Below are 13536 nucleotides of genomic sequence, written 5' to 3'. Positions count from 1 at the left end.
ACAATCAAATATTTACTTAAAGATGGCCTAATACAACAATCAAATATATATACTTAAGAGACGGCCTAATACAACAATCAAATATATACTTAAGATGGCCTAATAGAACAACCAAATATATACTTAAGATGGCCTAATAGAACGACCTTATTCAATCCACACAACACACAAATAAAACAACACACATCAGGCTTCACTTCTTTTCCTTATACCCTTTTAGTTGGTACCATTCTTCTCAGATAGGTCACCATTTTCTTTTGATCCCTCAAACTTTCTTCTCGTCTTCCTCTGTCTTCTTGTTATCTGCCTCCTCTTCTTTATTCTTCTTCCTCTTCTCTTCCTTCTCTGCTTTACTCTTCTCTTCTTCCTCAGCCAACTTCTTTGCCTTCTCCTTCTCCTCCTCCACAGTCTTGACCAAACGCTTGATACAAACATCCGCATCTTCTTCATCAGACTTGGGCATCAAAGTCTCTGCTACATCAGCAGGAGACATGTCTGTTTCCTCAAGCAACCTCTCAATCTCTCCATACAACTCATGTGACTCAATCTCCAAGTAGTTCTTAGCCAAAACCTTGAATGCTTCAAACCTACAATAAGACATTTCAATGTGGTTGTCCATCCTCCCTCTCCTTATCAACGCAGGATCAAGCTTATCCACAAAGTTTGTAGTGAATATAATAATCTTCTCATCACTACAAGCTGACCATAACCCATCAATGGAGTTTAATAGCCCTGACAATGTCACTTTACTCTTTTTCACATCTTCTTCCTTATCCTTCTCCTCCTTCTTCTTATCCTTCTCCTCCTCACCATCTTCCTCCTTCTTTGTCTTTCTCTGACCCGTAAGATCAAGAGAGCAATCTATATCTTCAATCACAACTATAGACTTACCTTGTGTCTCAAGCAACAGCTTCTTCAGCTCTGAGTTATCCTTCACAGTCGTTAACTCAAGATCATACACATCATAGTCCAAGAAGTTTGCTATTGCAGATATCATAGTGGACTTCCCTGTCCCTGGAGGACCAAACAAGAGGTAACCTCTCTTCCACGCCTTCCCAACCTTCTTGTAATAATCTTTCCCTTTGCTAAACTTCACCAAATCCTTCTTGATCCTCTCTTTCTTCTCAGGATCCATAGCCAAAGTCTCGAACGTCGCGGGATGATGAAAAGGAACATTGCTCCACTTCCCTGACATCCATGGATACCACTCTGAGCTCGAGTTGTTAGTGTAAAGCTTCCTCTCTCTGTTCCTCACACCAATAGCTTTCCCTTCTCTCAAAACATGAGTTATATAAGTGTCTATGATCATCCCTCTGTGTCGTCTGTGGAAAGTGAGTGTAAAGAACCTTCTCTCGCACGAGTTGTTCCGACCGTAGTTAGATTGTGTCTGAGTCACCTTCACGTTGGAGTACCACTTCACCTTCACACCGTTGAACACATCTTCGACTTCCTCGTGGTCGTCCATGCTAAGCACCAACGACTTGCTGTTTTTGGACTCGTTGGCCTTTAGCCTTTGAGCACGAGCTGCGGTATTGGTGGAGAGGTAGTTGCGTATAGCGTCGTAGTTCTCGCTTCTCTTGAGACCTTCGTCTATGTGCTCGGTGAACTTGATGTGGACGTAGAATGAGAGCCATCCGAGGAGTTTGTAGAAGTATATCTCTAGGTGAGATCGGATATGGCGAGGGATGTATTGCGAGTACATCGCCCAAATGAGCATAATACTCGTCACCATCTTGCCCCATATTGCTACGGTTTCAAGCATTTTTTTTTTGGTTTCTTGTGTCACAAGACTCTTTGCTTGTGTTGCAAGAGAGAGTCTTTGTGTTTTTTTTCTCTCTTGAGACTTGTTAAGTGTGTTCTGATTTGGTTTGGTTGCTTCGTTACCGGCGTTTATATAGAACTGTAGAGGTCCGAGGAAGCTGCCATGAAACTAACTTTATAGGGAACTGATAATATATATGCAGAATATTATTATCTTGTGGAAATCGTTACGATAATTTTGTTTCTTAATTATATTTAGTTTACTTTCAGGGTGTATTAACGTCACTAGTCTTTGTTGTTGACGATCTTAACTTTAGGATTAGGTGAAAGGCGCTAGAAAATGGTCTACTGATTATCCTTAAGGTTCTATAAAAGCTACTTAAATACTCCCTCCATTTTTTAATATAAGTCGTTTTAGAATTGTGCATATAGATTAAAAAATCATTAATTTTTTATATTTTCTAAACAAAAACATCATTAATTATTCACCTAACCACAAATCAACCAATAATAAAATAAAAGGTATATTATCATTTGTAAAATAAATGTTAATAAATTTTACATAGAAAACCGAAAACGTCATATAATTTGGAACATAAAAAATTCTCTAAAACGACTTATATTAAAAAAAACTTAGATAGTACTTCTTCTGTTTCATAATAACTGTCATTTTAACTTTTTTTGTTACAGAAAAATGTCACTTTACAAATTATACTTACTTTAAGCTAAAAATTAATTGAAAACTGCATTGATTTTATAAATAATTTTATTTATCTCAAATACTATTGGTCAGAGAAGTATAATTAATACCAACTTACATACAATTTCGTCATTTTCTTAATATGCGTGAAAATGTAAAAGTGACATTTATATAGAAACAGAGGAAAGTATATTTTTAAGATTTAAAAATTCGATAAAGTATGAGCCAAAGATAATTTTTCTTAAGCCAATCATTATAACTATAATTGTAGTCAACTGTAGTGACTTTAGTACACCTTCGACTACAAGTTTAGATAATAGTTAACAGCTAGGCCGCATTTACGTAATTAAGGTCTTCGTTTCTTTATCTTTAATCTATAAAATTGACAATTAATTTCTCACATAAAAGTAGCTTTTGAAAATTTATTAAGAGACATGGTGGTGACAGGTTTTACACGATAACGGGTTATGTACTCAAAGAATTTTGTTTTTGCATTAATTCGTGACCACGTCTAACTCTTTAATCCGATAAATTACCCAAAATAAAAAAAAAATGCAATTTTTGATGTTTAAAAAAAAATCAATGGGATAAGCTTACTAAGTTACTATAGAGCAGTGATGGGTGGAAAATATCAGTAAAGGAACGTTTGACAAAAAAAACTCTGGATAGTCATAAATAATACAGTTTTACGTTCAATTAAAAAATTTTTTGGTAACACTACTTTCAATCTCCTAGATATTAAAAGAAAACACGTGAGATTAATGTGTTCATGTTCGCCACGTGACAGCCTCACAGCAATTCAAGAATGAATATGCTAACGTGACACATGTAGAGAGTTTCTCAGACCAACTTTACAAATTTATTGTAATGTTCTTTCCTAAATAAACTTTAACAATATCGTTTTTCTAATATAATATTTTATGGGTTTTTTTTGTCAATATACTCACATGCATAGTTCAACGGATTATACAAAGGTTCTACATAGAAATTGAAATACAATTTTCAAGAAACTAATTGACATTTTTTTTCCTTCACAAACCTCTCAAACTCGATTACAGTAACATATCATTGCATACCTCTTTTTTACTAAATAATAGTTGAAATTAGATTTTTTTTTTAATGTTTCCTTTTACAATCGGATAAATTGTAGAGAAATAATTTGTCTTAATAATTTTCTTTGTCTTTTACTATTATCTAGATTTGATTTGATTTGATTTTGCATGCGTTTAGAAATTATAATATGAAACTATTGGTTCGATATCAAGACTGTCTAAAACTCATATAACATGAACCAAACTAATAATAATAGTTTTTGGTTTATCACCCAAAAAACCAAAAACCTCAAGCATTTTAACCCAACAAACCAAAATAAATATAGATTTAGAATAGTAGAGATATTTTAGGAGATTAAAAATAAAAAAATAACCTAAAACCGAACAGAGATTTAGATTAAAGAGACTTAATGTCTTTTTATCTAAAAATAATGAAATTGATAATCTCATTACTTAGTTAATTATCATGATTAAACATGAAAAAAATACAATCACTCAAAACTCAAAAGTAAGGTCTTGCAAGAGTTTTACTATTTTTAACAAATTACAAAAAACAAAAAAAAATCGCTTTTGTTCTCCACGAAGTAAAGTGTGTATCAAACAAGTAATAAAATGAGGATATAAGCCTTAGATAGAGTGTCCACTTAGGCGAAAATAATCGGCCAATGAAAAACTATATTTTTGCCATGTCACCAGCTCTATTTGTTTTTACAAATGATCCTTTAACTTTTTACTTAAACAATTATAACCGAAAATATTTGTTTTGTGAAATATATTATTTATATAAATATAATTATATTTTTTATTTACATAATAGTTTGGGTATAGGTTTGAGATTAAAATCAAGTTGTGGGTTAGTTTATGATATAAAAAAACTCTCTGTTGACCGATTTGAATTTTTTATCAAAAATAGGAGCAATTTCATTCAAATATGTCAAATTATTATGGTTAACATGTAAAATAAATGTTGTCGAAATATTGTGGTAAAGATAATTAATGAAGTAGTTAAAAAGAGTGAAAATGAATGTAAAAATGTAATAAAACAATTAAAATATGTAAGTTATGTTTTATATTTTTTAATAAATGATGTCAAATTAATTAGAAAATACAATAAATGAAGTTATTAGAATTAGTTACTAAAATGAAATATGTAAGAAAGCACTTAAAAATAGGTAAGTGTTATTTTGTACTTCAATTTTAATAAAATAGACTAGAGTGATGCAGGTTTGAAACTCTTAATGCTCCCAAAATGAAGTACAAAATAACACTTACCATGAACAACCAATTTGAAGCTCTTAATGTTCCCAAAATCGATTTACCCTTCTTCTTTTTCCATTCTTGTGAACTAAACACAACATATCTCTCACTTTCTCTCCACAATGAGCTAAAAAAACCTAAGATTTTGATTCTAAATTTTTTATGGTTCATTGAGTCATAGAAGCTAACGATTCTGGGTGGGTTACTTTCGTTTGTGATTCTGTGTGCTTGGAGAAGCCTTGTGTATGCTAAGGAACTTATCTCACCAATTTAAGGTATGACATCGAGTTTTTTTCCAGATCTGTTCGTCAGACGACTTACTTGGGAAGTCGTCTGGCTGTAGACAACTTACCTGTAAGTCGTCTGGTCAACGCAGAGGTTATTTTTGCAATTGACTTTGAAATCTGTAACCTGAGACTACTGAAAGTTAAGTCGTCTGTTTTTGTTTGGTTTCAAAAAAATTTCCAAAGAACCTAGACGACTTACATTTCAGTCGTCATAGGTTAGTTTTGCATTTGACTGGATAATTTCAGAAGTTTGACTTCCCCAGACGACTTACATTTCAGTCGTCTGTCGAAAATTAAAATAATAATATTTTTTTAAAAGTAGACGACTTACAGTTAAGTCGTCTACTTTTAAAAAAATATTATTATTTTAATTTTCGCCAGACGACTGAAATGTGAGTCGTCTGGGGAAGTCAAACTTCTGAAATTATCCAGTCAAATGCAAAACTAACCTATGACGACTGAAATGTAAGTCGTCTAGGTTCTTTGGAAATTTTTTTGAAACCAAACAAAAACAGACGACTTAACTTTCAGTCGTCTCAGGTTACAGATTTCAAAGTCAATTGCAAAAATAACCTCTGCGTTGACCAGACGACTTCCAGGTAAGTTGTCTACAGGCAGACGACTTCCCAAGTAAGTCGTCTGACGAACAGATCTGGAAAAAAACTCGATGTCATACCTTAAATTGGTGAGATAAGTTCCTTAGCATACATAAGGCTTCTCCAAGCACACAGAATCACAAACGAAAGTAACCCACCCAGAATCGTTAGCTTCTATGACTCTATGAACCATAAAAAATTTAGAATCAAAATCTTGGGTTTTTTTAGCTCATTGTGGAGAGAAAGTGAGAGATATGTTGTGTTTAGTTCACAAGAATGAAAAAAGAAGAAGGGTAAATCGATTTTGGGAGCATTAATAGCTTCAAATTGGTTGTTCATGGTGGTTGTGGTATTGATGACAATGGCAATCTTGTAATTACTTGAAGATGATGAGGGTGAGAGAGTAAAAATGTCATTTTCGAAAAAAAAAGAAAAAAAAATTGATGGCATTTTCGTAAATTATATGAACTTGTGGGGTGAATAGGGCAAAACCAATTTTCAAAAAAAAAGGAGGTTAGTTTTGTGTTTGACTTTAAGTTATAGGTCAATTCTGCAAAAAGCCCCCTTTTATAAAATACTAAAATCAAACAAGTAATAAAATAAAGATATAAGCCTTAGATAGACTGTCCACGTAGGCGAAAATAATCGGCCAATGAGAAACAATATTTTTGCCATGTTACCTCCTCTATTTATTTTTACAAAATGATCCTTTAACTCTTTACTTAAACAATTATAACTGAAAATATATTTTTAGTCAAATATATTATTTATATAAATATAATTATATTTTTTATTTACATAACAGTTTGTAAATAAATATTTAGTGTAAATAATATTATAATTTTATAAAATACTAAAATAAATATTAAAAGGAGGATATAAGCCTTAGATAAAGTGTCCACGTAGGCGAAAATAATCGGCCAATTAGAAACTATATTTTTGCTATGTCACCTCCTCTATTTTTTTTTACAAAATGATCTTTTAACTTTTTACTTAAACAATTATAACCTTAGTGAAATATATTATTTATATAAATATAATTATATTTTTAATTTACATAATAGTTTGTAAAGAAATATTTAGTGCAAATAATATCATAATTTTATAAAATACTAAAATCAAACAAGTAATAAAATGAGGATATAAGCCTTAGATAGAGTGTCCACGTAGGCGAAAATAATCGGCCAATGAGAAACTATATTTTTGCCATGTCACCTCCTCTATTTTTTTTTTACAAAATGTTCCTTTAACTTTTTACTTACACAATTATAACCGAATATATTTTTTTAGTGAAATATATTATTTATATAAATATAATTATATATTTTTATTTACATAATAGTTGTAAAGAAATATTTAGTGTAAATAATATCATAATTTTATAAAATACTAAAATAAATTGGGTTGGTTTTCAACTTTCACAAATAAAAAGTATTATTTGTAAAGTTAGAAAATAATATATCAAGAATATTCTTTTTCAGGAGATAAAATAGAAAAATACTTCGGAGACAAATTCATTTATATTATGAAGTTCATCTATTTTAGAGAAAAAAAATAGAGGAGTACATTGGAGATGGTCTAAGGCACGGCCGACATAAATGATCGACGTTGAGATTTCAGCTTTTCTGATTCTTACTATTCTAATGTTTCAATATAATTTGAATATTCCATTTGCTTTATAATATAATGGTTTAAAAGTATTTTTTGTTTCACTATATAAATTGTTTTTATATTTCAATGTAACTTTATACTTATTTGATATTGTGTGGCCAATTAAGTTATGTAAATTACTGTGTAATTGATTAAATTTATATATTAAATGACAATTTTCTAAATTAATAACTTTTAAATATTACAGATTTTAATTAAAACTGGAGGATATAAACCTCAGATAGAATGTCCATGTAGTCGAAAATAATCGGCCAATGAGAAACAATATTTTTGCCATGTCTCCTCCTCTATTTGTTTTTACGAAATGATCCTTTAACTTTTTACTTAAACAATTACAACCGAAAATATTTTTTTTGTGAAATATATTATTTATATAAATATAATTATATTTTTTTATTTACATAATAGTTTGTACAGAAATATTTAGTGTAAATAATATCATAATTTTATAAAATACTAAAATAAATTGAGCTGGTTTTCAACTTTCACATATAAAAAATATGATTTGTAAATTTAGAAAGAATATTCTTTTTATGAGAGAAAATAGAAAAATACATGAGAGACAAATCCATCTCTATTATGAAATTCCTCTATTTTAGAGAAAAAAATAGAGGAATACATTGGAGATGGTCTAAGGCATGACCGACGTAAATGATCGGCGTTGAGATTTCAGCTTTTCTTATTCTTACTATTCTAATGTTTCAATATAATTTGAATATTCCTTTAATTTTATAATATAATGGTTTAAAAGTATTTTTTGTTTCACTATATAAATTGTTTTTATATTTCAATGTAACTTTATATTTATTGGATATTGTGTAACCAATTACATTATGTAAATTACTGTATAATTGATTAAATTTATATATTAAATGACAGTTTTCTAAAGTAAGAACTATTAAATATTACAGATTTTGATTAAAGCTGATTAAATTTTGAAACAGATAGAGTAATCTATAAACTAACTCTATATAGATATGAGGACAAAATTGTAAAGTGGAAGGAGATAATCAGCATCTAATATTATGTTACTCTCTGTATATTAGAAATGGTCGAACCGTAAACCAATTAAAGATGATGTAAGGAAGACATAAATATGTATTTCCAGTTATCACAAATATAGAATCAATTGACAACAACTTAATTATGTCCAGCGTAGGACAACAGAGAAGAGTTTCCATACCTCCTAATATTATAATATCTCACTATATTAGTGGCTAAATTAGTTTTCTCTATCACAAATACTCACTTCATTCTTGGAGTTTAAGTTTTTCTATCTGATGATATTAGTAGTTTGATCCCAAAAAAAGAAACAGTCGAACTGTACATTGTAATTGAAGAAAGAAAACAAACAAAAATTAACCGAAGACTTTTAAGGTATATGAAACAAAAATTAGAAATAGCAATTCTCTGCAATTAAAGAATAAGACAATAAAATTGTAAAAATACAAAATAAAACAAAAAAAATACACAGAAAAAAATTTTAGTAAAATAAAATCATAATATAATTTTCATAATTGATAGTGCTCAGTTACACTAAAAAGTCTAAATTTACAACATACACAGTTTTATTTACATCTTTAAACCTATTATCTAATTAAAATGATTCTAAAAAAAGTGTCAGCATGAAGAGTTAGAAAATATATGATAAAATATAATATATAACGTTAAAAATACATTATCACTGATCACTAAAAAATCATGTTAGTAGTAATAAAAATGAAATGACAACACATCTATTAAAACCGTAAAACGGCACGCAACAAGGTGTTATTAAATATACAAAGTACAAATTAAATATGCTCAACGCAAACACGCATAAAAATGAGACATCATATTTGGATAAATTTAAATAAATAATTTTAAATATATTATATTCTTGATAGTTTTAAAATTACTTAAAAAGAAACAAAATTATTAAAAAACTAATATACAAATAAAACTAAAGCAATATTTTGCAGCGTCAAAATAATAAATGAATAAAAAATATATTATGTTAATAAAATAGATTTTAGATTTTAAAGACTTCTAATTCATGTAATATTACAAAATTCAAAATTTATTTATTACAATGAATATTTTACCATTAGATATATTAAAATAATATTCTAGATCGATATCCAATTGTCAGTTTTCAACTATTACACGTAAAAAAATATTATTAAGTACGCTTTTTTTTTTTAAAATGGGGTTTTATATTTTAAGTAGGTTATTGGAGTACTTTTTATTTTCGTGAATTTATTTGAGATGAGATTCCGATCTTTTAAACTAAGATAATTTATGTTCTATACATAATTATATTTTTTTACATAACTCTAAAATCTCGGACTTGATTCTTCATATTTTATTAGTTAATTGTGTTACATATAATAGAAATACTTACTTCAAACTAAAAATATATAAAAAATCAAATTTGAAAATTAGTTATATATAATTTAATATACAAAAATTCACATACAGATAAAAATAATAAATGTAACAAATTTAAATATATTATCTGCGTGTGGCGCGGAGAAAGGAGCTAGTTATTGTAGAAGGTGATAATAAACGGCATACATTTTGCTAGATTTTTTTTTGTTTATTTCATTAAATAAAACTTTCAAATTATTCATTGAAATATCGAATACTGAAACTCAAATTTAATTTAAAAAAAAACAACTCAAAAAGTCAAGTTGACATTAAACATATTCAGTTTTTAACTTCATGAAACAATTAAAGAGCTTTCTGCACACATATATATTTTAACACATACCCGAATAATATCAATTATCTTGCCATACAAATTCAAAACGTGATTATGTCACATTTATTTCGATTTCATTAAAACTACACTGCCATATAAATCCAAAATGTAATTAGTATTTTATGGCTTGTTTTACCACTTTTTCTTTTTTTTTAGTTCATTTGTTTTTCTTGAGACTTCTCAGTATATCTTTTTAGTGTTTTTCCTCCTATATATTTGTATTTTCAATAGAAAGAAAGTTATGAATACAAAAATATTTTTGACATCAAATTTTATTGACTTAATTGACGTTCGTAATTTTAAAATTACAATAATATTTAAATTAAGTTTCATAATTATTAAACTACTTTTAAAATAGAAATAGAATTTATTTTATTTATTATTAAATAAATAATTGAAATCATTTATTTTCACGGATACTAACATTAACATCATTTGGAAAATTGATGTATGTATTAATTTCAATTTTCACAATTGATACATATTAACATCATATACAATAACTAATGCAAATAAAATATATTTTTATATCAGTTGTTAATATAATGATGCAAATTATTTGCATCACCACATTCAAAGTAATTTAATTAAGTGACGCAAAACTTTTTATATCATTTATAATTAATGCAAATATACAAATAAGTGATGCTAAACAAGTATTTTTTGTAGTGTATAGTTGTATACACACAAAATAACACAAATTATTGAATTTTATAACACATTTTGATTCTTAAAATATAGTACTAATTTCAATTAATTTATTAAAAAAAATTAAAAGTTAAATATCAAAATTAACTACCATTGTCTAGAGTTTAATATGGTGTTGCTTTCACAATTTCACCTAATATTTAAATTTGCAGGTGGTATATTTCTGATTAATTTATGGTGATGTAGCAGAGGTTCATTTGTTTTAAATAATATATTTTCCATTAAATATTATCGTAAACTTGAGAAACAAGTTTGAACAAAAGCCCTTGGAGGGGTTAGTGTACTAGCTTCCACTAGCACTATCAGTGGCGGAGCCACATAGAACAAGGTGGGAGCCATGAACCCAACAAAATTTAAAAAATTAGTGTAAGTTATTAATCCCAATCTATATGCCTCCACTATAAATATTTTAGTTTAATGTAGAGGCCCCATTCTGACTAAATATCGTCTATGGTTTAAATATAGTGTTGCTTTTGAAGACAAAAGTGCAATTATCACACCGAATATGATTTTTTCTTATTTCTTTTAACACACAGATTGCGTAGCAGAAATGTAGAACATAAGACCATGTACATCAAGAGATTAAAAGAGGTTCATGGGCTGGGTTTCACAGGGTTTTAATCAAAAAAGAAAATGAAAAATGGGTTATTTTAAGTGAACCGGGCCGCTGGAGTGATCTCGTGTGAAGCGAGTTCAGTACACGTGTCGGCACGGGATTGGCTTGACGTTTTATGGTTGTCGACGCGGAAAAGACACGCCTCGCGTGTTTCTCCTCATTTCCTCTTCTCTTCCAAAAGACACGCCGACGCGGAAAAGACACGCCTAGGGTTTTCGAGTTCTGAGGCGATTTTTGTAGCGACGACGATCGAGAGGTCGTTTTTCCATCAAATCGACGAGGGAGAGTTTTCTGATCGACTTCACCGTCCTTTGTAATCCTCTCTCTTCTCAGTCTCTTTTTTTGTTAGGGTTGAAAAGCGTCGATACGAATTCGAATTGGGGGTTTCTCCTCCAATAGAGTCTGGAGGAGAAATCGATTAGGGGGTTTGTTTGTTACGGTTCTAAATCGATCTGTAGGGGAAATAAATTAGGAGATTTCTTCGTTAGGGTTCTAAATCGAGTCTGAGAGATTTCTATTAGCTGAAATCGATTAGAGGGTTTCTTTTTTAGGGTTTAATAGAGTCGATATGAATTTGAAAAGGGGGTTTCTTTGTTAGGATTCGTTTGTTCTAATAGAGTCGAGATTTGTGTTTGGGTAATCAAAATTTTTCATTAGTTTGTTCTAATCAATTCGTTTTCTGGTGCAGATGGATCCCTCAGAAGAACGAAGACATTCAAAGAAACAAAAGGAGTACTGCGACATGTTAGGCTTAGTGGAGGATTCACAGTACGGTATTCCAAGACGGTGTGCTTGCGTTGGGAGAATCATTGACGAGGTACGGGGGAAGGAAGACTACGACAGTCATCCTGGAAAGCGCTACTTCACGTGCATAAACTATGAAGTTAGTATATTTTCCTTAATCTATGTCATAAAAATTTATGAAACTCGAACTGTCTCTAATATTTTGTTTTCTGTTGTCAACAAGGATAATGGGTTGCATTATAGTCATCCTTGGGTGGTTGGTGTCCAGGAGGAGATGGAAAGGCTGAGGAAGCGTCTGGAAGAGGCTGAGGAGGTTATCAAGGGGGTGTGGAGTCTCAATTACCAGATTGAGAGCCTGCAGGTAAATACAATAGCTTGCTTTATTTTTGTTACTTTAATATGTATGTCCTCTATTAATATTAATGAGTAACACTGTATTCTTGTTGTTTCCATGTCCAGGAACAGGTTCGAAGCCTCACAGTCCAGGTCGGTACCCTAGAGAAGGTGTGCTTCGACTGAAATAGAGAGGTAAATGTTCTAACCCATCTCTAGCTGTGATGTAGACTGGAATGTGTTTGCGTGAATTGATAACTAGAACTATAAATGTTTTTTTGGAAGCAAACTAAACTGAACTAGAAGTATTTATTAGTAAGACTAGCCTTGCTCAGCAAAGTACAGTGGAATTAAATCTGTGTTTAAGTAGTTGATAGTATTAAGTTGTTGATTTGATGTGTATTAACTTCTCTGTGTGGAGTAGTTGTTATCTATTAGGTTTTATATTCAATGCTTGGCTGGTTGAATTTAATTTAGCTCTACTACCTGCGTGAAAACTAGTTTAAATAGAGAACCAAAACCCCATTATCTTAAAAAATAAACCTAAACCATAACTAAAACATAAACCAAAACCATGGAACCCTTTTCCACACAAACTTCCGGTTTCATTTCCCTACTAGCTTCGCAGAGCAGTCCATTCCCGGACTGCGACCCTCCACAAGCAGTAGCTAACTCTCCTGGGTTAATGAAACCGGCTTCCAAGAGGAAGTGGTCAACTAAAGAGGACCTTGTGCTCATCAGTGGTTGGGTGAACACGAGCAAGGACCCTATTGTCAGTAATGAGCAGAAGATCACCTCCTTTTGGAGGAGAATAGAGGCGTACGTGAATTCTAGCCCTCTGCTCACTGGCAGCGCTCCAAGAGAGTGGGGTCAGTGTAAGCAGAGGTGGGGAAGGGTCAACGACCAAGTGTGCAAGTTTGTAGGAAGCTACGACGCGGCTTTGAAGCACCAATCAAGTGGTCAAAATGATGATGATGTGATGAAGGCTGCCCATGAGATTTTCTTCAATGATTACCAAGCGAAATTCACCATGGAACACTGTTGGAGGGAACTGAGACATGATCAGAA

The 13536-nt window shown here is 30.5% G+C and overlaps 2 protein-coding genes across 2 annotated transcripts in view; one reads left to right on the top strand and one right to left on the bottom strand.

The window, feature by feature from the left end:
- On the bottom strand, positions 1-1848 carry LOC106325538 (probable mitochondrial chaperone BCS1-B). Its single transcript, XM_013763582.1, has one exon. It carries the CDS (start codon positions 1760-1762, stop codon positions 266-268), a length of 1497 nt encoding a protein of 498 aa, XP_013619036.1. The 5' UTR covers positions 1763-1848; the 3' UTR covers positions 1-265.
- Positions 1849-13042: 11194 nt separating this feature from the next.
- The window catches only part of LOC106324391 (glutathione S-transferase T3-like), a 2080-nt gene continuing 1586 nt past the window's right edge, over positions 13043-13536 (top strand). The window contains exon 1 of the mRNA XM_013762368.1: positions 13043-13508. Coding sequence (XP_013617822.1) covers positions 13043-13508 — 466 coding nt within the window. The remainder of the gene's footprint in view (positions 13509-13536) is intronic.

The sequence above is a fragment of the Brassica oleracea genome, chromosome C2 (assembly GCF_000695525.1).
Source record: "Brassica oleracea var. oleracea cultivar TO1000 chromosome C2, BOL, whole genome shotgun sequence".
In the NCBI taxonomy this organism is placed as follows: Eukaryota; Viridiplantae; Streptophyta; class Magnoliopsida; order Brassicales; family Brassicaceae; genus Brassica; species Brassica oleracea.
The sequence above is the reverse complement of the archived record's forward strand: the minus strand, read 5'-3'. Positions and strand labels throughout refer to the sequence as shown.